Source organism: Pelobates fuscus, chromosome 7 (assembly GCF_036172605.1).
Source record: "Pelobates fuscus isolate aPelFus1 chromosome 7, aPelFus1.pri, whole genome shotgun sequence".
Taxonomy (NCBI): domain Eukaryota; kingdom Metazoa; phylum Chordata; class Amphibia; order Anura; family Pelobatidae; genus Pelobates; species Pelobates fuscus.
Window position 1 is genome coordinate 154,803,071 of NC_086323.1, and position 25,656 is coordinate 154,828,726.

The 25,656-nt window shown below is 38.2% G+C and overlaps 1 protein-coding gene across 2 annotated transcripts in view; it reads right to left on the bottom strand.

Moving 5' to 3' along the window:
- Nucleotides 1-3,202: 3,202 nt before the first annotated feature.
- Nucleotides 3,203-25,656, bottom strand: part of SYNPR (synaptoporin) — a 266,791-nt gene continuing 244,337 nt past the window's right edge. For both annotated transcript variants that reach the window (XM_063427550.1, XM_063427551.1), the window contains 2 exons: nt 7,004-7,195; nt 3,203-4,027 (listed from right to left, as the gene is read on the bottom strand). In XM_063427550.1, coding sequence (XP_063283620.1) covers nt 3,722-4,027; nt 7,004-7,195 — 498 coding nt within the window. In that variant the 3' untranslated portion in view covers nt 3,203-3,721. The remainder of the gene's footprint in view (nt 4,028-7,003; nt 7,196-25,656) is intronic.

Consider the following 25,656-nt stretch of genomic DNA (forward strand, 5'->3'; position numbering starts at 1 on the left):
GGAAATGGTGTATAGTTCCTCACACTGTGTAAATGCAAAAATAAACAGTTAACATGTCTGCTTTAACTATAACAATGTGTAATAAAAGCTTATTTGTCCTCAAGTCTCGACATTTTCCACCTTTTTTATTCTAGTATGCGGTACAAAACTCAACTACAACTACAGCATTCCTCAGGCCTCACTTGTCCATAAGGGTTAAGATCTCTTCACTAGAGCTCAGGTAGTTCTTTAAAATTTAAATATTTTAAAATAACAGATGCTCACTGACCTAGTTAGACTCACATAAGGAATAAGAAACCATGTACTGGTTGGAAACTTGAGGAACAAAATTTAGAATTGGTATTGTTTAGCATTCAGTGTTAATTTTTTTTTCCTGCCAGTTTTTCCTATAGATACCAGGAATATAGAGCTTAACCAACATTCCCGATGTAATAAGTACACATAAGAAATAATACTTTCTGGGGTGCTGGGCCGAGCGACTGACCTGAGTGGACGCTGAGCTCTGGGCTAATCTACCAAAACACTGTGAAACCTATTTGCAAGCCTCAATACCACGGCCCCATAGTCCCTAACGATCCCTAGCGATCATGGGAAGGAAAACCAAGAAGCTGAAACCAAAGAGACCAAAGCCGGGAATGAACATATAAGATCTTCTCCGCCAAGTGCATGGCACGTGTGGGCCCAAGATGGCCACCAACCTGGGGTATTTCTATGTCGACTCGGACGAGCTGTCCCCAGATGAAGAGAGAGATGGATTGGCACCACCCTTGCAGCCTCCACCTAAGCCCAAGACCGGCGACCCCAGACCAGTGATAAAAGAAATGCTCGAGAACATGCTGGGGGCTCTTCAGAGGTCCATACAGGCGGATGTGGCCCTGCTCCGCACTGATATCACGGGCCTAGTAGGCCAAATCGATGTAGTGGAAGCCACCTCAGAGCAGCACGCTCAAACAATAGTGCAGCTTTTACAAGACTTTCACAGACTTCAAGCAGCCTCTGATCTGCATTTCATCTTGCTGGAAGACTCAAGACGCAGCAACAATTTAAAAATCCAGGGAATAGGGGAGAGCATACCTGCAGTAGAGCTTCCACATCTCATCCGGCGGCTCGTGGCCCACCTACAGGAGTCCATGCAATCCAGAGCCGTTAATCTGGAGGGCATATTCCGGGTTCCGAAACCAAAGAAAGCGCCTGAATCGGCACCCAGAGACCTGATTGCGGTTTCGCAATGTAGCAAACAAGATGCTGGTGCAAACGGCACTAAAGGGGACAGCCCAGTTCAACTTCGACAACATGGTAATATCTTTAATCGCGGATCTCTCCGGCGAGACACTACAATGGCGCAAAACACTACAACCCCTCACAGCCCTGCTCCACAACCACGGCAAAGAATACAGCTCGAGATCTCCACGGGTCTTACAAGTAAGACAGGGAGACCTGGTATGCTCCATCACGAATATCTCCGAAGCACCCGCACTCCTAACCAAGCTAGTACTTCCAGGGGACTCCCTACAGCGCTCCAACAAACAGGAAATGACCTCAGCGACCCATAGATGGAACCTGACCACGATCACACCATTCATCCCGAAAACAACTACACCAATGGCAGCCGCTACAGTCCCTACCTGACATGTTGAAGTAAACACAAGGAACTTACCTACTATAATGCATGGGACTCTCCCACACTGCGTTTCGAAGTTTGTTACATTTTTCGGTAGACTTTTAATTCTGGACCTTTCTCCATTTTGATTTTTTGTTTTATAGGTACACCTGCACGCACCACTGGTCAGTTATGCTTAATGCCGACCTGACCCTAAACCAGGCCCTGTTTTCTTTCACCCCCCCCCCCTGCCTCCGACGCCATTGATCCAAGAGTTCAGTTTCCTGGGTGTGACGGAGGTACTGTTATAGCCCTAGCCACAACCAGCCATCTCCTGCTATACACTCCGGGAACCTCACTGTAACCCCCAGTCGGCAAGAACACCTGTTCTCACAATTAGTTTCAAGCATACTACAATGTTGATCCTCGCTCTTGTATACCTAGATTGCTTATATGACCTTGAATGGCTAAGTGGCAGCATATGTATATTTCTCACTTTTTTCAAAAATGTGCTAGTACAAAATGTGTCCCAACGTTAAAACAAATGTCATGATCTTTATTGTTTGATATATATGATGGGACTTTGCGACCTGTCATAACCTGCTGCACACGAAGATTAAAGAATAAAATAAATAAATAATAAAAAAAATAATACTTTTTATGCAATAACTTTATTTGGGTCAAAATGCAATTACAATATAGATCAGTCCACTTAAACATAGCCGTACAATGCATACATTGTGTTGAGAATACTGTTTGTGCTTGTATGCTGTCAGTAACAGCTCATAAAAATAAAAATACAGCCAACAGTCAATGTACTATAATAAAATTTATCAGTGATTGTAATTTGCTCTACTTTCAGAACATGAGTAACTTCAATTGTTTGTATGATTAACCATCCAATGGGCTGACTATATGTTTATATGCATTTGGAAACATGCCTCTAGCCTCCTGAAAATTACCAATTTCCAGCTTTTAGTTTGTTTCACAAACCAAATAAGTTGTTCATCGAAACGCGCTGGTACATAATTTCTAATGTCCTGGTCAACAGGAAAGTCTCAATCTTAGTAATTATCCCCCTCAGTATATCATTTGTAACACAATACACTGCCAACACAAATTTGACAACAACGTTAAACACATTAATTAACAGTAAAAACTATTTTTATCGCTAGTGAATGTTAACTTGACTTAAACTAGTTTTATCTATATGCGTATATATATATATATATATATATCCTCTGTAACAATAAATTCAGATTGTAAACATTTAACACAGTAACTTGGTCCTCAATTCACACATACACAAAATTCATTACTTTATATTGTCAGATAAATACAGAGCTGTACAGAGAATATCTCAATACAAGTTACTCATGTACATAAAACGGTAAAATGCATTAGAACTCCACTCAGTATTTCATAAAAGAGATATACAAAAATGTACGTGTGTTAAAACTGACTGTGTTACAGGGTACGGACTAAGCTGACATGCAAAAAGGGATATTATAAATATTGTTTGGAGAATCATAGCCATGTATGCTTTAATGTCCATCTGCAACGTTTGCAGATAAATGAAAATAAAAATTAATAAAATATGGTAACATGTTAATGCTGCACTTTACTGGATAACACATATGTGGAATGTATCAAGAGGAAAAATCTTCAAGTCACTAAGAAAAAGCTTACTATATGGGGTGTAAGTTTGCTCAAAACTGCCCGTCAATTGTAAGGTTAACAACACACAACTGTAGCAGCATCATGCAAAAAAAAAAAAAAAAAAATTAAAATGGAATAACACTTTTTTTTTCAATATTACACAACTGTAAGGAATGTTTACTATACGTTATTTCATCCAATGTGAAAATCTCTAGGATTACAAAATATGGTTACTATTTCCACTAACAAAAGAAGATTATTTAATGCATTACTCATCTTCATAATCTGTTCTTAGATTTATCAGAAAATGCAATCCATCACCAGTATCTGAACACACTGTAGTAGACTCTTGTTAATACCCTTTGCCTATGGATACATTATTTTCAAATGTCCCTGCAAATATTGTAGATCTGATTAATCTTTTTTTTTGCAGTTAATGGGACGTAACAAGTTTTTTCTATTTTAAATTTGATTGGCAAAAGACGTTGGACCAGTTTGATTATACCGAGCCTGGTTGAAGTTTTGTGGCCCACCAGGTGGGCTAAAAGTGGGCTGTTGGACAAATCCTCCCTGTTGCTGGTTATATCCAGGAGTTGGCCCATAGCTGTCTTGGTTGTATCCCCCTTGATTTAAAGACTGGTTTAGGCCACTTGATTGTTTTTCCATTGTCTCTGGTGGGTATCGCTGTCCAGAGGCATGCCATCCAGTCTCCTTGAAGACAAACCATATATTTCCAGCCCACAGAATAAAGTTCAGGAACCCAAATACCTAGGATGCAAGATATACAGTGACTAGTTATTTGTCAAAAGCAAATGGTCACATGTTGTGGATAAAAGCTTCTAATAAAAGTGGCAATTTAATATTTTAAATAACAGAAAATAATATTTTAATAGAAAAAAAAATCAAAATGCATATTAATCTTCTATGGGCATGATTCACGTTAAGATTAACACAATGTCTTTAAATTCAGAACCAAACTGAGCAAGATTATTTAGAAAATTGATTCATCAATCATACATGATTTTTAACATAATGTGTCTGTCTGTCCGTCTATCTATCTATCTATCTATCTATCCACCTACCTATATATCCATCTATCTATCAAATCAGTCAGACAAATGGATTGTGCTCCTGTAAAGAAATAGGATTGTAATATCTAATTATAAATGCTGAATAACGGATCTACCAAGTGACCCAGAATTGTTAACTTTATTTCATGATTTTTGTCCCTGGAGCCAATAAGATGACATTTAAAAAGACACTAGACTATGTTGTCATATTCAGTTTGCTCTGTACTAGCATACTTCAAATTGTTCAAGTAGATCTGACAGGGGGAATAAAAGACATTATAAATAAAAGGAAAACACGTATACTAAGGGGGGTTTCGTTTAGAATTCTAAGTATGGCAAGTGAATTCTCCTCGTTTACTGAATAATTACTGTAAATAAAGAAAATAGTATCTTCTACATCTCATTAAATAATAAGTATAAATTAAAATAATTCCATGTCTCATCCAGCTTTATGCAACATATTTTGGCAGGCTGAGTGTCTGTCTGTCTGTCTTCACCACAAGCATGCCCATCTGTCCATATCTCTAAATTTAGTGCTGTCTGCATTTACAAATTTTCTGGCTAATTATAAAATCTGCTTACTCTAAGGGCTAATGAATGCATGTTTTATCAATGGTTTATATGAACTGAATTCTCTATATCAGCCCAATATATCCAGCTAGTGTTTCATCTTTAGAAGATGATACCTTATAAAATAGAACGCAGTTCCTGACTCATGGGGCCTTCCCACGGAGCTCAGCAGTAAGTGTCACCTTTCAAGTTCGAATTGTATTTAGTGATAAATGAAGAAGTGAACGATTCCTCCATTTATTATTCATTGGCTTGGTACATCTGTCACACACCCTGGCATTTATACCCAAATTATTGAGTGCCACAGGAAAATGTAATCTTGTATGTAAGTGCTTTGTTGATTAAATTCTAAGACCGCATGTATGCTGCCCAGAATATAATTAGTTCTTATTGACACTGTTTGATTTATTTGTGTATAATTGAATACTGTAGAAAGGGCATACATTTTTCTAGGGCAGTAAAACAGTATTAATGTAGAAACAAAAAGTCAGTTACATAAATATTCATCCCATTGCTGCCTCCTACAAATTTATACAGATTTGTATTTATATGTTATTTTATTTTTGTTGCTGCAATGCTAATAAATGTAAAGCAAGTTTAATTCACTATACAGTGACCTTTGGAACATGCCTATAGGGATAATGTATCTGATAACAAAGAGACTTCTGTTTTATGGGTGTGACAGAAGTTTGGCCAGGGGATGGGATATTCTGAAATGTTTCATGTTCTATGTTTCATGAGAAATGTGGTGAATTCAAAAAGCTAATTTCTAATTTAAAGGCAAAGAAGCAGAACTGTAAAATAAGTTCTCCAAGTCAGCTATGCTTCCAGTTTGGCTATGATGTCCTTAAATTGTAAATTCACTTTGCATGCCCCACAATTCTCACCTTAGTAAATAACCCTGTAAGGAAGTATGTTTAAATTAAATGTTTTGGTCTTGTTCTAAATTACCTTTTTATATACTTAAATGATTATAGGTATTTATGAAATGTTTCAGAATCCCACGGCCTCTGGCCAAATTTCTGTCACACCCACACTATTGTACTTGTTTCTGCTTTTTTTTTTTTACCAGCATTGAACTCGCTTACCATTTATTCAGGGGCGTAACTAGGAACCATAGGGCCCTGATGCAAAAATTAAATAAGGGTCACCCTCATCATCTTTTCTTGCACCCCTTATACCTGAGTGGGATGTGTGTAGTGGCTGAGTGTGATTGTATATGGGGTTTGGCTGCGTGTTAATGTAAAGTGATTGGTTCTGCTTGGCTACACTAACCCAAGTAGGGCAATACTTAATGCAGATGCTAAAATGCTTGCTTCACTGCCAGCACATTGGGCCAGAGCATCCCATACTTTCCAGCAAATGTGAGAAATACCTGCTAACAGAGTGCAATGGATCAGTCTTTCACTCAATCTATGGCTTTTGATCCTGTGGGCCAGCATCTAATGTTGAGGATATCCAAGATTTTCTATAGTGTTCAAATCAGATGATAGTGATGGCCACTGTAGAATTTTCCAGGACTTCTTCTGCAACCGAGCTTTGGTGGAATTTGAGGTATGCTTGGGATCATTAAATTGTTGGAAGGTTCAACGACGCCCAAGATTAAGATGAAATCATGTTTTCTCCTAGGATTTCCTGATACTTCAATTCATTCTGTCTGCAAGTTTCTGCCAAAGGATGCAAGCAGCCCCAGGGCATCACAGAGTCATCACCAAAGCTGTATACTGGCACTATGGCTTCCTCTGCTCCGGACTAACTATTATGGACTAACATAATATTTCAAAGCTTGTCTATGTAACTCCAATATATTGCAGTATGCAATGATACCATTTTTATTGGACTAATAATATTTAAAAGACAAGCTTTCGAGAGTTTTCCTCTCTTCCTCAGGTCTCAAGCAATACTGATCCATTTGATGGAGTTTAACACTTAAAACAACTGATGTTAGATGTCATATATGTCATATGTCATATATGCTTCTATGTATTTGCTTGCCCTGCTCTCCTGTTTGTTTGTTTTTAAATTCTGTCCATGTTCTTTTCTTGTTTTGGAAAACCTATATCTTTTTTACAAACCCCAGATTTGCAATTTGAAACTGACTTACCACGGAAGTATTTAGAGTTGACATAACAGGACTACGCACAGACATACACTTGTTCGTCCTCTGTTTACAAGCGGATATCAGTAGCAGCACTTCATCAGGATCTGTGGCAATCTTAACATCTGAAAGTCCTTTGGCCCACGCTGATGAGCTCACAAGCCACATGAATGAAAACACCACCGTTACAATAAAATCCTGGAAAGAAATACAGAAAACGGAATTATTCCATTGAGGTCAGCGAATACAATTATAACTTAAAGGGAAACTATTTATTTGTACAGTGGTCTAATATTTGCTCTTCGTGCCTGAGGGAAAAAAAAAGTCAGCCTAGTATAAAGAAGATTCAGAGACTATTTTAAGAGCCAGAGGAACAAAAAGTCAGTATAGCATTATAAAAAGTTTCAAAGACTATTTTCTGAGCCTTGACATTACTGAAAAACTTTGGATATTAAAGGCACATTGTAAGCACCAGAACCATTGCAGCTTACTGCAGTGGTTGTGCTGTAAGGAGTCTATCCCTGCAAAAAGACAGTTGTAAACACTGCCATTCACTCGTTGCAAAGACCACTTTTAGTGTCTGTCACTCAGAAAGCCACTAGAGGCCATTCCTTGTGTGGTCCTGCAATCTATACAGTAAGGTTATTCTTATCTTCACACTCTGCATGAAGATACCAATGCATCATTATGAGAAGAAGCTAAGTGGCCAAGTATGGTGATTGCCATGCACCCCAGCACCGCAATACTTCCCAACTGAGAAGCATTGGATTGGCAGAAATTATCCGTGATCATCTCTGCCAGGGGGAAGCAGCAGCCATGACAAGACTGGGGAGAATAAGCGTAAGTAAAACTATTTTTTTTTAAAACTTTTTTAAGGGATCCCAATAAGTTAAAAATATGACACTCTAATGTTAAAAATACAATTGTATTCCTAACTTTAGAGTGTTCTCTTAACTTGTTTACATAGCTAAATGTTAATAAGGGAAGATACAGTGCTGCAGTTATATAAATAATTATTAATGATGAATAATGAATAATAAATCTTAATCAAGTCTATAGGCGGAAGGGGGTAGAGGTGGTCCATCAAGTTCAGACGTTGCAGTTTGCACGTATTTGACAATTTCTGTAAATTTAGCAACCATGTCATTTGCTCATGTATTGGGTGAATAGATGCAACGTAAGTTTGTGTAATTATGCTATTTGATGCATGGAGCAGATCTCAGGCTCTTATGATAAATGGTTTCTCTTGTCTCTGCTCGTTGATGTTATTAATAAATCCATTATCTGTGGTAGCTTGTCTTCCAGTCACCATGATGGCCCAGCTGGAAGTGTAATGAATTGTATATCTATATTGTAGGAAACACCCGGGGGATTTAATAGCTAAAAAGTGAATTGTAGTGAGTTGACAACTGAATTGGAAAAGTAAGCAAGTCAGTCAAACTGGAGAATATCTTAATTTGTTCTTCTTTAACCCTATAATTTTCATCTCTGTTGTGATTACCAAAATGTAATGTCTAGTGAATAAACTATGTAATCATTTCTAAAATGCCTCCAAGCACAATTCCACTTTTATTGTTTCAGCCAAAATGCAAACTATATGAGTAAAAGTAATGAAAAAAAAAGTAAAAGTAATGAAAATAAAAAAAAATGTTCAGTTTGACGCATTTCGGCCGTATGACTGTTCGGACTGGCTAAATGTTGTTAGCAAATATAGATTTGGTACAATAAACCAGACGAACCAAAAGACATGAAATTGAGCCAATTGGTGTACCTCAAATTATATACATAATATAAATATTATGTCATTATTTTACAGTACCTTAAAAGATGCCTTTTCCCACCATGTGGTTCACAGATCAAAAAAGAAAAAGTAACCAATAAATGGAAGGAGCGGTAAAAAAATAAATTTATATTTATATATTTATTTAACATATAATATAGAAATATAGTTAACTACACTCTGGCTCTTTCCTCTACAAAAGTAAATTATTTCAACACACTCATAAGCACAATGTCCCACCAACCCAAATGCCTATTTCACACTTTTAATGCTCTCCTATGCCTTGTTGCTCCCCCTCCTCCAACCACCCTGTCTGCCTCACTTCACTGAAAAGATTTCTACAATCAGGGCAGAGATCTCTCCCTCCCCTTCTAATACATCTTCCAATACATAACCCAACCCCACTCACTCCACTGTTCTATGCTCATTCGCACCTACTACAAAGGAAGAAGTTTCTGCACTGCTCCGGTCCTCCTGCCCCACCACCTGTTCCCTCGATTGCTTGCTCTTTCTCTCACTAAAATTTTCAATCTCTCCCTTTTCTCCAGCACATTTTCTTCACCCTTCAAGCATGCAACCATAATGCCAATTATGAAAAAGTCCAACCTTGACCCTAACTCCTAATCCAACTACCGCCCTTTATCGCTACTGCCATTTGCCTGCTAGATCCTTCGGAGAGTTGTGCATGCGAGATTGACAGACTTCCTTGAATGCAACTCTCTGCTTGACCCGTTTCAGTCTGGATTCCGCCCTCATCACCCTGTTGAAACAGAGGTGACCAAAGTATTCAACGATTTAATCATTGCTAAATCTCGCGACCATTACTCTATCCTAATTCTCCTTGATCTTTTTTGCTGCCTTTGACACTGTTGATCATCTACAGCTTTTTCTTATTCTCCATAACCTCGGTCTACGAGATGCTGCTCTCTCCTGGTGCTCCCCCTACCTCTCACAGCGTTTTTTTAGGTTTTCTTTCTCTGGCTCTGCCTCTTCTCCCCAACCCCTCTCTGTTGTCGTTCCCCAAGGTTCTGTCCTTGGTCCCGTACTGTTCTCAATCTATACTGCCTCCCTTGATAAACTCATCAGCTCCTTTGGCTTCCATTATCATTTATATGAAGATGACACACAAATCTACCTGACCTCTCCTGATCTCTCTCCGCCCATCTTGACTTGTATCTCTGAATGTCTCGCCGCGATTTCCAACTGGATGGCTGCTCACTTTCTTAAACCCAACCTATCCAAAACAGAACTTCTGGTCTTTCCTCCCTCAAGTGTTGCTACTCCCATGTCTGTCTCTCTCCAAGTCAATGGCGCCACCATCACCTCCACCTTTCAGGCACACTGCCTAGGTGTTCTCTTTGACTCCGACCTTTCCTTTGCCCCTCATATCTAGTCGATCGCCAAATCCTGCCGCTTCTATCTCAAAAATATAGCTCGCATCCAACCCTATTTAACACCAGACGCAGCTAAGGTGCTGGTCCATGCCGTTGTTCTTTCTTGCCTTGACTACTGCAATACCCTTCTCAGTGGTCTAACGTATTTCCAGATTGCACCGCTGCAATCCATAATGAATGCGGCGGCAAGGCTCATTTTCCTGTCCACCCGCACCTCTCATGCCTCTTCCCCTTTGTCAGTCACTACATTGGCTTCCAGTTAGATATAGGGCTACTATATAGATATAAGTCCCTACATAATGCTTCTCCAACCTACCTATCCTCCCTAATACACAAGTATGTCCTGTCGAGGCCCCTACACTCTGCCTTAAACCTATGTCTATCCTCTGTCAGTACGCCCACATCTGATGTTCGCCTCCAAGACTTCTCCAGGGCTGCACCTTTTCTGTGGAACTCCCTTCCCTTCTCCGTTAGACTTTCACCCAGTCTCAACTAAAAAAAAACTTTGAAAACACACTTCTTCAGTAAAGCATATCATTTAAACTGTTAGCAGGTTTTCACTCCTCCCATGACTCCTCTCCTGCAACTGTCAAAAATAACCTACTAAGTTCTTAGTGAATACTTTTCTAACAACCTATTTCATTAGCCCTACTTATACCCTTTGTGTCACTATATGTCAGGATTACAAAATTATCCAGCACGTAGAATTGTGTAACACAGAGGACTAATAGGTAACGTATACCGGAACTTAGAATGGCCGGACTAACGTACCAAAGAATAGTCAGGAATAGCCGAGGTCAAGGGATATAGAAAGAGACACAACGATAAGGAAAAGCCAGGAGTCAGGGATGCCAGAAAACAGGGAAATCAAAAACAATGTCAAATTCAAATAACCAGAATAACCAGAATCAATAACGCGCTCTTGGACAACCAAAAGGGAAACCACGACAGGGCACTGAGCAGCATGAGAACTGGGCCTAAATACCCCTCCTCTAGATCTGATGGGCTGTAACCAGCCTTTGACCACAAAGGCAGTTACCAGGTTCCATTTGCATAATTGCTGCTCAGCATTAACCCTTCTGTGGATTTGGTTGCTGCTCGGCACAACTTGTCCTGTGTGGACAGTAAATGCCATTAACCAAATTTTTATAAGCGGATGAATACGTGACACTATACCCCACTCCCTCTGTTCCTGTGCGTCCATTTGTCTGGTAACAATTACGTGTCTGTTAATCCACCCATTGTATAGCACTACGGAATTTGCTGGTGCTATATGAATATTTAAATAATAATAAATATGGATCTTCTTTGCTGCTCCACCTTTTTTCTCCTATTGGTTACTTCTCACTTGATCTGTGAGTAAAAACAACATTTAGTGACTGTTGCCTATCCATCAATCATTTATATTGCCATCAATCATCTCTTATTTTGGTAGCATGGGTGGGATTTCGAATCACAAATCAAAGCAAACATGCTCGGCCATTGCATGTTATGTTTGGTTCATGATTCAGATAAGTTTCGGCTTGGAGTTTGAGAATTCGACCAATCAGCTGATCAGACCAAATTCTGACAAATTGCAGTTTGGATCAAAATGAATCTCCAAGTCTATCAAACATTCTTTCCACTTGTAAAAGAAAATGAACGTGACTGTTGTAGATTTAAAGCTGCCGGGGATACATTGTGATATTGATAGCTTGCGCTGAGTTTCAACTCACCTTCTATGCCGCTGCCAGAGAGCTAAACTGCATTCTGATTGACTTGTTTGGGATTTCTTTAAAACAATAAATTAATTATGTATATGTTACAGCAGGCTAGTGTTAGCTTTTTTTCCGATTACGCAGATCATCTTAATTGCAGTACAATGCATTTTATTGGTTTCTGACATCAGCCTCCTAATGAAATTACACACTATGTGTACTGGGGAACCGTGCAGTGAAGTAGTTCATTTATTATCAATTTGCTGAGGGCATAATGAATTCTTCACTGCTTGACAACTAACATAAAAAGCTCATACAACTTTGAACATTTATTATTGTTTAATAGTAAAAAGACATGCAATTTCCCTCTCTGACATGGGATATTGGGAGAATTAAAAGCATAGTACCATGGGTGATCCACCTTGTTTTCCTACTCTGAATTTTAGACCAGGAAAAGGTGAAGGGCAGGATTGGGCATTTGCCATTTTCCAAGTAGAGTAAGGTTAGTTTTCATTACATAATCATGGGGTTATACAATAAATGCCCCCCCCCCCCCCCCCCCAAAAAAAAAAAAAACGAATTGCAAAAATATATAAAAACTTCCCAACTCCGCTATAGTCACAGTTTGGCTATTTTAGCCTATTTTTTGTTTTTTTATTTTTAATTCACTACAGTTTGGAGATAACTGAACAAACTCCTCAGAGTTCGTCACAAAGCAGGAACTGTGGAGAGTCTCTTCCAGTGCCTCCAGATAAGGTGCTGTTGTACAATCTACTGCAAATCTCCACTCCAAGCTGTAAAGTGCATTGATGTGACCCCCTCTTATCAAGGTACCAAAAGTAACATCGCAAGAGGAGATCACAGCACTTTATTGCTTGAAGTGTAGAGTCTCAACATATTATACAACTGTACTTTATCAAGAAGAACTGAAGGAGAGTCTACCTGGCTCGCTCTACCTCGATCCACAGACACCCCTATTTTTTCGGCTCCAGGATTTGGCATACAGTCGCCAAGTGTACTCTCAACTCTTGTGACTGCTGCCATTATTGCTTGATTCTCTTTAAGGGCAGTTCTTATTCCTCTATCAATGGGTAGGATATTAGTTGCACATAATGTTTTGAGCATTTTTATGACCATAGGCTGCATTAGGATTTTTTGTTTATGTATATACTGTATATATGAATGTGCATTTTATTTTATTGTTGCCATTATTAAAAACTGTGGGTTTGTAATTCAATTTACTTAATTAATACTTCTATTACCTCTACTTCTTTAGTGTATTTGTTTGCTAACAGCAGTGAGCCATTCACTTTACTGAGGTTAGCACCTTACTGATGGTGTTTATTTCATAGACACAGTTGTGCACAAAAGTTCCCATACCCTTGGAGAACTGGTAATATACACTGACCAAAATTATAATGCAACACTTTTGTTTTTGCCCCCATTTTTCATGAGCTGAACTCAAAGATCTAAGACTTTTTCTATGTACACAAAAGTCCTATTTCTATCAAATATTGTTCACAAATCTCTCTAAATCTGTGATAGTTAGCACTTCTCATTTTCCGAGCTTATTCCATCCATCTCACAGGTGTGGCATATCAAGTTGCTGACTAGACAGTATGATTATTGCACAGGTGTGCCTTAGGCTAGCCAGAGTGTCCCATGCGCAGCCTTCGTGCAGGAGAATGCCAATTGTCTGCCAGTATTTTCTGATAACATGCTGCATTCACCTTGCAATCAATTTTCACAAGATTCAACGTGACTTTAGAGCTCATGTCGCCCGCGCTCCCCCCCCACAACATCAGTGAGCCACCACCATGCTTCACAGTGGGGATGGTATTCTTTTCACAATAGGCCTTGTTGACCCCCCTCCAAACATAGCGCTTATGGTTGTGACCATAAAGCTCTATTTTGGTCTTGTCACTCAAACTTACAGTGTGCCAGAAGCTGTGAGGCGTGTCAAGGTGTTGTTGGGCATATTGTAGCTTTTTTGGGGGCATTGGCGTAGTAAAGGCTTCTTTCTTGCAACTCGACCATGCAGCTAATTTTTCTGCAAGTATCGTATTGTACTCCTGGACACGACCACGCCGTCTTTTTCCAAAGCAGCCTGTATTTCTCCTGAGGTTACCTGTGGGTTTTTCTTAGTATCCTGAACAATTCTTCTGGCAGTTGTGGCTGAAATCTTTCTTGGTCTACCTGCCCTTGGCTTGGTATCAAAAGATCTCTGAATTTTCCAATTCTTAATAAGTGATTGAATAGTACTGACAGGCATTTTCAAGGCTTTGGCTACATACAGCATTTAATGGGAACAGAACAAGCAGTGTTCCAAGGCTATATTTCTAACTTGGATCAAATGTCTCTGAAATCATAACATAAAAATAAACAGTAAAATACATGAGTTCATACATAAATAAATAAATGCATAATATATTTCTCAGTTGCCCTTAAATCCTTAACCCCTTAACGACGAGTGACGGACGAGGTCCGTCACTCAGGGGAATGCGTTAATGACGAGTGACGGACCTCGTCCGTCACCCGTTAAAATTAACCCCAGATCGCCGCAATCGCGGCGATCGTGGGGTTAATGGTGCTCCGGTCTGCCTCTGCATTAGAGGCAGACCGGGAGCACCGGATCGGGCTGCCCCAGCACATGTGCCCGCTCTGACAGCATGTCTGAGCGGGCACATGTGCTCTCTATACTCACCTCCGCCTCCCTGCACTTCCTGGTTCTGTGTGAAGTGCAGGGAGACGGATCTTCAGTGATCCTGCCCCCTGGTGGAAAAAAAAATAGTAAAATTAAAATCCCACCCCCCTTTTACCCCCCCTTTACCCATTTTAATAAAAAATTAACCCCTTCCCTGCCAATTGATCACTGACTACAGTGATCAATTGGCAGGGATTACATTTTACTAAGATCTGATTTTTTTTTTAACCCCTGAGGGTTAATTCTTTTTTTTTTTTTAACCCTCAGGGGTTCAATTTATTTTATTAATTAATTTAAATATTTTAAAATTATAAATTTAGCTAGCTGGGGAGGGTGGAAGTTAGTGGGGAATTGGGGGATTTAGTATTACGCTAACTAGGGGTTAACGTTAAAAAAAGTTTAAAAATAAGCTTTAAAAAGTTAAAAAATTAAGTTAAAAAAAAAGTTTTAATAACGTTTAAGTAAAAAATTAAAAAAAATAAACCCTTTACCCAGTCCAAATAAAAATTAACCCCTTCCCTGCCAGTCGATCACTGCCTACAGTGATCAAAATACAGATCACAGTATTATACTGTTCTAATTTTGTTTTGTTTTTAACCCCTGACGATTAACTTTTATTTATTTTTTAACCCTCAGGGGTTAAATTTATTTAATTAACTAATTTAAATATTGTATAATTAAATATTTTGCTAGCTGGGGTGGGTGGGAGTTATGGGAAAATGGGGAATTTACTGTTAGTGCTGCTTACTGCTAGTTAGGGGTTAACGTAAAAAAAAAAGCTTAGAAAAATGTTAAATCTGTAAAAAAAAGTTTTACGAAAGTTTAGGAAACTTTAAAAAAATGAATAATCAAAACAAAAGTTTAAAAAATAGTTTTAAAAAGTAAAAAAAGTTTTTTAAAAAGTAAAAAAATACATTTAATAACGCTCATTACCACTACACCTGGTACAAGCTAGCGGAAAAATGATCCCACGCTAAGGTTCAAAATATGCCTTTTGAAATACCCTGGGATGTCTTCTTTAAGAAATGGTATGGCTTTATGGGGTATTTGGTTTATATAGCCTGGTAAAATACTCTAAAATGGGACATGGGCACAGCGTAAAAATTTAAAGTTTGAAAAAAAATGGAATGGCTGTGTCCCAAATGTGCCCCTCCGATGTCCACATATACCTGGCAAAGGTACATACGGGGGTATTTTTGTACTCAGCAGACATAGCTGAGCAACATATGAAGTATTATACAGTGGTAGTACACATAAGGTTTGCAAAATATACTGTGCAAACTCACTTTGTGTGTCAAAAGGGCAGAAAAAACGCTTATTACCACTACACCTGGTACAAGCTAGCGGAAAAATGATCCCACGCTAAGGTTCAAAATATGCCTTTTGAAATACCCTGGGATGTCTTCTTTAAGAAATGGTATGGCTTTATGGGGTATTTGGATTATATAGCCTGGTAAAATACTCTAAAATGGGACATGGGCACAGCGTAAAAATTCAAAATTTGAAAAAAAATGGAATGGCTGTGTCCCAAATGTGCCCCTCCGATGTCCACATATACCTGGCAAAGGTACATACGGGGGTATTTTTGTACTCAGCAGACATAGCTGAGCAAAATATGAAGTATTATACAGTGGTAGTACACATATGGTTTGCAAAATATACTGTGCAAACTCACTTTGTGTGTCAAAAAGGCAGAAAAAAACGCTTATAACCACTACACCTGGTACACGCTAGCGGAAAAATGATCCCACGCTAAGGTTCAAAATATGCCTTTTGAAATACCCTGGGGTGTCTACTTTAAGAAATGGTAGGCCTTTGTGGGGTAGTTTGAATTTAAAACCTGCAAAGATGCTTGGAAATTGCACATAGGCCCGGCGTCAAAATTCAAAGTTCGGTCAAAACTGATATGGCTTGGTCTCCTATATGGCACTGTAGCTTCACAAAATAGTGCCATAGACATACAATGGGGGTGTCCTTTTACTCAGAAGACTTAGCTGAGCATAATTTGGGGGGTTTGAACTTAGTGGCACACATGAAATATACAAAATGCCCAGCAAAAATGCAATCCGTATGTAAAAAATGCACACAATTATTTTTTACCACATACTTTGGCATGTAATGGTAAAAAAATGGGGGCATGTTAAGGCACAATATGCACCTTATGAGATACCCTGGAGTGTCTTCTTTTACAAATGGTAGGCCTTTGTGGGTTTTTTTTGAACACTCAAACTGTTATAATACCCCAAATGGAAGCATAGGCTCATTAAATCCGTCTCTCAAAATTCTACTGTGAATACTGAAAAGGACAGGTCTCCTGTATGGCACTGTAGCTTCACGAAATAGTGCCATAGACATACAATGGGGGTGTCCTTTTACTCAGAAGACTTAGCTGAACATAATTTGGGGGGTTTGAACTTAGTGGCACACATGAAATATACAAAATGCCCAGCAAAAATGCAATCCGTATGTAAAATATGCACAAAATTATTTTTTACCACATTCTTTGGCATGTAATGGTAAAAAAATGGGGGCATGTTAAGGCACAATATGCACCTTATGAGATACCCTGGAGTGTCTACTTTTACAAATGGTAGGCCTTTGTGGGGTTTTTTTGAACAGTCAAACTACTATAATACCCCAAATGGAAGCATAGGCTCATTAAATCCGTCTCTCAAAATTCTACTTTGAATACTGAAAAGGACAGGTCTCCTATATGGCACTGTAGCTTCACGAAATAGTGCCAAAGACATACAATGGGGGTACCGTTGTACTCAGCAGAAGTAACTGAACACATAATAAAACTTTGTACAGGAATAGCACACACCAACTTTACAAAATACACATGAGAAGTTCTTTGTTATAAGTTTGTGTGCGAAAACCCCAAAAAAACACAATTTTACTCCAATATTTGACAAAGGAAAAAAGGAATATATATATAACACACGTGCTCTCCAGTGGTAAAAAATATAAAATTAAATTACCAGAATGTAGAAATGTAAGAAGAACCTTCTATTCTTCTTTATACAAATGCAAAAAATACAATCTACAAATAAACATAAAAGAACATAGTGTAGTTGGTTTAAAACACCATATAATGCGCTAATAGGATTGCACTCACAGAATGGAAGCGCAGTGTAGGCGTATAACGATCTTTTAAGGGCTTGACGGAGTCTCTGTTATCTTCTTTAAGACCTTATTGAAAAAGGGGAGACACACAAACCATAGTGCACCGATATAATATATAACGAAATGGTTTTATTAAGTTACACTTACAGAAATTCGGGTGTAATACAGCGTATCAGTCAAACAGGGATTATGGTGTCGACATCCTTCCTCCCATGGCTGATGAAAAATCGCCGAATTAAGAACACATTTAATAAAAACTAAAAATAAAATAAAAGTTCAAATATAAATAAAATCCAAAGGTGCTGTTGTGGTCCCTCCGCCCTACGCGTTTCGTCCAAATTTGGACTTCCTCAGGGGCATAAACGAAGGTCTGCAAACAGAAAAGGTCTCCGTCCGTCTTTTAAATCCTGGGTTTCAAAATCCCGCCATCTGTGCGGCCAATCCCATCGTGCCGTCATTTGCGTTCCACTTTCGCTATTCAAGCCTCTCTTTCATGTCCGTACGAAGTGTGTGTACTTCCGGTATTGTGTGGAACGCAAATATGCGTTCCACGCTCGTAAGTTGAGCAAATAGTCCCAGAAGGTAAAAAACGGGCATGAAAGGAAGAGGGAGAAGTGTATATCAGATTCTTAGCCAGAAGTAACAAATTAATTGTAGTTAAAACAATTCAGTATCATTATTTGAAATGTAAAAATACATAAATAGAAAATATAAAAGTACTTAATGTCAAAGTCCACTATTAATAATATACATAAAAGGTGATTATACAACTATATGAAAAATATGAAAAATAAAAACGTGAATATTAAGATTTATATCTTAAAAAAGAGACTATTGGATGACATAATGGAATTTATATAAAAATTTGTAGAAAAATATATATTTCAAATTCTATAAAAGGATAATTATAAAAAATTATTATAAAATTAATTTGTAAAAAATTAATTTATAAAATTAATTTATAAAAAGCATACCATGTCAAAATCAACATTAAGTCCTCTTGGACTAAAAGTCTTCAAATTAAAAATCCAAAAACCTTCTCTTTGTCTTAATTTTTTGATTAGATCTCCCCCTCTGTCATCCAAGGTCACTTTTTCCAATCCCGTGCATAAAAAGGTTTCCAATTTAAAATCAGGACAGTTGTTGCAGTGTACAGGTACCGAGTGAGTGGTTAATTTTTTCTTTATGTTATTACAGTGTTCCATAAACCTAACTTTCAAGGCCCTGCCTTATTAATAGTGGACTTTGACATTAAGTACTTTTATATTTTCTATTTATGTATTTTTACATTTCAAATAATGATACTGAATTGTTTTAACTACAATTAATTTGTTACTTCTGGCTAAGAATCTGATATACACTTCTCCCTCTTCCTTTCATGCCCGTTTTTTACCTTCTGGGACTATTTGCTCAATTTACGAGCGTGGAACGCATATTTGCGTTCCACACAATACCGGAAGTACACACACTTCGTACGGACATGAAAGAGAGGCTTGAATAGCGAAAGTGGAACGCAAATGACGGCACGATGGGATTGGCCGCACAGATGGCGGGATTTTGAAACCCAGGATTTAAAAGACGGACGGAGACCTTTTCTGTTTGCAGACCTTCGTTTATGCCCCTGAGGAAGTCCAAATTTGGACGAAACGCGTAGGGCGGAGGGACCACAACAGCACCTTTGGATTTTATTTATATTTGAACTTTTATTTTATTTTTAGTTTTTATTAAATGTGTTCTTAATTCGGCGATTTTTCATCAGCCATGGGAGGAAGGATGTCGACACCATAATCCCTGTTTGACTGATACGCTGTATTACACCCGAATTTCTGTAAGTGTAACTTAATAAAACCATTTCGTTATATATTATATCGGTGCACTATGGTTTGTGTGTCTCCCCTTTTTCAATAAGGTCTTAAAGAAGATAACAGAGACTCCGTCAAGCTCTTAAAAGATCGTTATACGCCTACACTGCGCTTCCATTCTGTGAGTGTAATCCTATTAGCGCATTATATGGTGTTTTAAACCAACTACACTATGTTCTTTTATGTTTACTCCAATATTTAGCAGAGGTTGGCGGTAAAATGGCTACGTAGAAAGTGTCAAAACAACCTTAGGTAAATAGCCTGTGGTGTCTACTTTATATAAATATATACTTTTGTGTGGCAATTTAGTTTTCTTTTATGGCTATTAGGCTTACAAGACAAACATACCAAATTCGAAAATCGCTCCACATAAAAAGTTTATTTTACTCCTTGTGCTTTGTGACCTGTAACTACCAAAAAAAAACTTAAAATCCCAGACACATTATATATTCTGTAATTCAGAACAACTAAATGAATTTATTTTTAATTACTTTCTTTAACCTGCACTAATTATGTACACATTATTATTGCAAAAACTGTAAAAAAAACACACAAAAATTCATTTTTTTGCATATTTCTGTATTTTTTTATAATAAATAAGCATTTATATATATATATATGTGTTACATCAAATTAAAGCCCTTTCTGTCCTTTAAAAAACGGTATATAATATGTGTCGGTGCAATAAATTAGTAAAATGCAAATTGCAGTTGAACGCAAATAGCAAAAAATGCAAAAAATGCCGTTGTCATTAAGTGAAAGACAAGCTTCTGAAGCTCTGTCCTTAAGGGGTTAAAGGAGGTCTATCACTTCCCACAATTTTTAATATTATATTATATTTACCAAGAAAATATTAAGCAAATTTTTTTTGTGATGTCTCAAAAATAATATTAAAGGGACACTATTGTCACCAGAACAACTACAGCTTATTGAATTTGTTCTGGTGAGTAGAATCATTACCTTCAGGCTTTTTGCTGTAAACACTGAGAAAAAAGCAGTGTTTACATTACAGCCTCGTGATAACTTTACTGGCCATGGCTGTTAGAGATTCTTCCTGGGTCATGGCTGCCTAAAATGCATCCAAACATTCTCCTCCTTCTGCATGCAGACACTGAACTGTCCTCATAGAGATTAATTGATTCAATTCATCTCTGTGAGGAGATGCTGATTGGCCAGGGCTGTGTTTGAATTGTGCTGGCTCTGCCCCTGATCTGCCTCTTTGTCAATCTCAGCCAATCCTATGGGGAAGCATTGTTATTGGATCAGGCCACCACTTCTGATGATGCCAGCAGGCATGTCAAAACGAAACAGGGACAAAGCCTTCAGCTTCAGGCTTGAATATAAGTTAGATTTTACTCTATTTAGGGAGGCATGAGGGGTTCAGGGGGGGCTAGATGGTGGTTTTAACCCTATAGGGTCAGGAAAACATGTTTGTGTTCCTCAGCCTATAGTGCTCCTTTAAATGATCACAGGATTGGGACCACATCACACATATAACTTCTTTACTCCCAAGGATCAGCCTGGCTAATTGGGAGCGAGCTTTATTCATCTAACCTAGGTCATACTCTGTGATTTTTTTTTTATTAGATTGGGAGCAACAGTGTAGACCCCCACCACCCACCCCTTTGTATAGTCTGAATTTTTTGTTGTAAATTTTATATCTGTGTTCAGGTTTTATTTTATATAACATGTTTAAATAAAATGTACCATATATTTTTTAATCTTTTATTCCTTTTGTTTGTGCTTTTTTAGATTTTTTCTAACTATATTTAATGTAGAAATCCCCACTTCTATTGTGCAATTGGACACTGCGATCTTGGTTCCTTGACAATCATTGTTCCTTGACAATTCTGTGACTGAACATCAGTGGGAAAAAAGGAAGCTGACACAATGTGGATTGTGATATCACTTGCTAAATGTTTAAAATACAATTTAAAAGAAAATAAACCATCACATGAGAAAAGCTTAACACAAGTAATGGGTGATTTTCAATAATTTATCCAATAGTACAATTTCTAGAGATGTAGAAGTTCAGCTTTAAGCCTCGTTATACACATCACAATTTCCTTTTTTTGGTTCTTCCTTAGTTATAAATTATAGTTATAGACAATAAAACTCAAATGGACACAACTTTAGCAGAAATTCATCAAGCCATTTTCAAAATATTTCAATCTAAGACCATCTTAACATAATGATATGACATATCGTGAGCCATTTGAAATAAATCTTGAAATAAATGTAAAAAAAATGAGCACTGCGCCCAGCTTAGATAGATGACGTTTTATTATCTCGCTCTCTTTCTAACAAAGTTTCATCTTCAATAGAAGAAACATAATTACAATTAGCAGCTATCCCAGCCAGGAGCTGAGATAAAGAACGGTTTTGTCCATTACTTCTCAATAGATTACTACTTACCACCGGATTTCTCTTTAGTAATTAGAGGTTGCGTTTCGGGCTGCTAAAATAAATCTTCCCTTTGAACATTTAATATCCCTTTAGCATGATGTTTATTTTAAACAAGAACATTTTACTTGCATTGTACAAGATAATGAAGGCCTCTAATTACAGATTATAGTTTGGTGGAAAAAGATCTGCAGATTTGCCTATGAACACATTTCAGACAGGACGCACATGCACTTATAAAAGGGAACGGTTTAATTCTTGAATTAATCTTAACCTTGATTCAACTTTTTCTTAAACCACTACTCCAAGTCTAAAATGTCCCTTGCATTTCTTGTTTAATTTTTTTGGCTTATCAAAGGACAAAATGACATAATTTTTGAAAGGTCTTATGTTACACGTGTATTTACAAATCATGAAATTATGAGTACTCATAGAACATCTAACATACATTCTGGGATTCATTTTATATCACCAAATTGCAGGGTAAGTCCGGAGATGACATAAAAAAGAGTTGTTAACATATGTATTCAGTACAAGATAATGTCCACAGAGATGACTCTATATGTATATATTTTTCAATATGAATACATAATAATTAGAGATTCATTGCAATTCCCTGGCATAATTTCAGGGGGAGCCGACTCACAGAAGCCTGAACGTCTTGTTTTCTGTTCTTGATTCAGAGTGCCATTCTAGACACCAGGACTATTATGGGATAGAATGGAGAAGTGGTTGTATTCTTTTCTTTGGTTTTTATTTTAGTGGGGTAAATAAGCAGCAGTTTGTCACGATGAACAAAAAGTTTGCCGAATCATGTGAGATGAATCTCCTGTCCACTCAAGTGGTACCAAACAAAAATGATGGTTGGTGGTTAGGGGACAGCCACTAAATGTTGAATTTGTTCACAGATCAAATGACAACTGACCTATAAAAGGAAAAAAGGGTAATACATTTATACTGCCAAGGAGAATTCTGACTACTGCTACAGAGGCAGACCAGCATTGATACCGTGTGTTTTATTATTTACTGCGTGAGAGCGAGAGATAGCCTGGGTCATTAATTCTTAAGTGAGACTAGGTTTAGCTTGCTGCTGTATCTAGCTAGCTACTGTCAGGGACACTTGAAAGGAACTTGAATAAAAGTAGGAGAATGGCAGATCCTATCAGAACCCCAATCCCACTGTTCCCTACCTGTTGATACTGAGTATTGTATTATTATTATTGCTATTATCATTTTTACGGTTTATCTACCTGGTGCAGCCCTTTTCCGGTTATCTTGCCGGGCCTTAACCTTCACTTGCTGAGCCTTAATCTTCTCTTAAAAACAATTTAGGGACAACAGCTTATAGAGAGGTGAATACTTTTGTAAAAGTGTGTGATTCTCCTATGGTGAGCAATTTGAATCTACTATAATATGTTTATGGTGTATTCACTTCCTAGTACTATCTGACTAGTCATGCTGAGGGATAGAGCGCTATTTAAGTCCACACTGTGGATGATTCAATTGAAACACTGTATCTATCCTCCTACATTCTAAATAACTTTATAGTAAATGTATCCAATAATGGAAAGTGTTATTTTATTTTTATTTGGAACACTGTCTGCTTCCTCTGTAGTGAATGTAATCTGGGAGCATATTAAAATTAATAATTAAAATTGCAGTTATTTATTTTTCAGCAATATACTATTGGTTCATGTTTATTTTTCCTCTGAATAGAAGCAAACCTATTTAAATATCTTTGACCTTTTGGGTTATAATAGGAAAACAAAGAATTCTACAGTGCCCCCCTCCCTCGCGCCCCCCCCCCCTCCTGCGGCGCTAAAGGGGTTAAAACCCCTTCAGTCACTTATCTGAATCCAGTGATGATGTGCCTCGGTGCTGGGTCATGCTCCGCCCACGCTCCTCCCCACGCCGACGTCAGCTTTCCATTGATGCTGGAAATCCTCATGCATAGCGTGAGGACGTCCAGTGTAATTTAGACGACCAAAAGTCATCTAAGCACCCGGAAGTCCCTCTAGTGGCTGTCTGGTAGACAGCCACCAGAGGAGGAGTTAACCCTGCAAGGTAATTCTTGCAGTTTCTCAGAAACTGCAATAATTACCACTTTAGGATTAAGGGACATGGGACAATGCACACAGACCATTTCAATGAGCTGAAGTGGTCTGGGTCCCCACAGTATCCTTTTAATAGTTAATCATTATTAGTTTTTCTTGAATTGGAAAATATTTCCTGGAGTGAGTTTTTATTTAACTTATGATATTTATGATAATTTGTCTGTTTTATTCTCCAGATTCAATTTCAGACTAGTATAATTGTAATTAAATTCCTGACCTGCTGGGTTGCAATTATCCTTTCTTGAATAAAGTAAGTTTTTGTTAAAGTATTGAATGATGTAGGGCATCTCTATATGAGTCACCTTCAAATCCTGTTTATCTTACTTTTACAAGTATTTTTCAATTGTTCTAAATGTATTAAAGACACAGAGGCTCCTATTATGCGTAACTCTTTTTTTAATTCCCTCAGCAATAGATATAGAGAGGGATATAAATATATCAAAATTAGAAAAAAAACCTGTATAGTAACACAAGCAACCAATCACATAACAGAGGAAGTGACTATAAAAGGCTTGTGTTTCCCAAGATCCCCCTCTTCTTTGCTGCTCCCTCAGACCAGCTAAGTATTCTCACGCATTTCTATGGTTATTGTTCATTCTCGTGTATTGCTTATTAGTATTTGTACTTATAATGTTGGGTTACTTGCTTACATATTGCTGGTTGTATGACTGTGTGGTGGACCCCCATCCCTCCTCCCACCCCTGCGGTAGCATCTGACCCTCATTCCTGTTGACTGCGGCTCTCCCGCGTGCCGTATTGGTGTGCGCGGCCCCCTCCTTCTGCTGTGAACGGGCCGCGGCTGGTTTCTCCTCGTGCGGTGGCCATTTTGGGGACGGGGCTTACTCACGGTTTTTCCTCTCTCGCACTGCTCTCACCAGGTTCGCTTGTGGTACGGTCCTCCTGTTCCTGGGTCCCCTGGGCACACCACTAGTCAGGTTTTGCTCTCTTAATCTGCTTTTCCCCATGGGTTAACCCTCTTCACCTTAAATATTAGTTTAGGGAGTTTGCTTTGCACTACTTACCTTGCATCATGCAGGCTACAGGTGATGGGCCTAAGGGCCAGCTCAATGAGTTCCAGCAAGTGCAGTCTAAAGATCATATGGCATCTGATAAGTTTCAGGCCCTGCTGGACTCCACTATGGCCTCATCTGTTCAGAGGGCCTTTACCTCTGCCATGGGAGCGGTGTCTATTACTTTCCCAGATGTTGGTGCAGGTCCTTTTGTTGCCCTTGACAGTTGCCCTACCCTCCTGGGTACTGGGCCTCCTTCTGCCCCTGCCGGGGCCCATAAGGCTAAAACACCTCACCTCCCACTACTCAATGCAGGTACTGCCTGCCATGATGGACACGCTTGAGGCAGTCAAAGATGGCGTGTCTTTAATAAAATCATGATTTTATGTCATGTTAATTGTAAAATCTGGGAATTATATGGGAGAAGTCGCTATGACTATATAAACTTAGGATAGACAGTTACACACTATCAAGTCCATCATTGGTTTTGTGTGTGTTTGATTTTAGTTGATAAATTAATAACGTTTAAACTAATTTTCCTTTTAGTGAGGGCTTAATAACTATTGCTC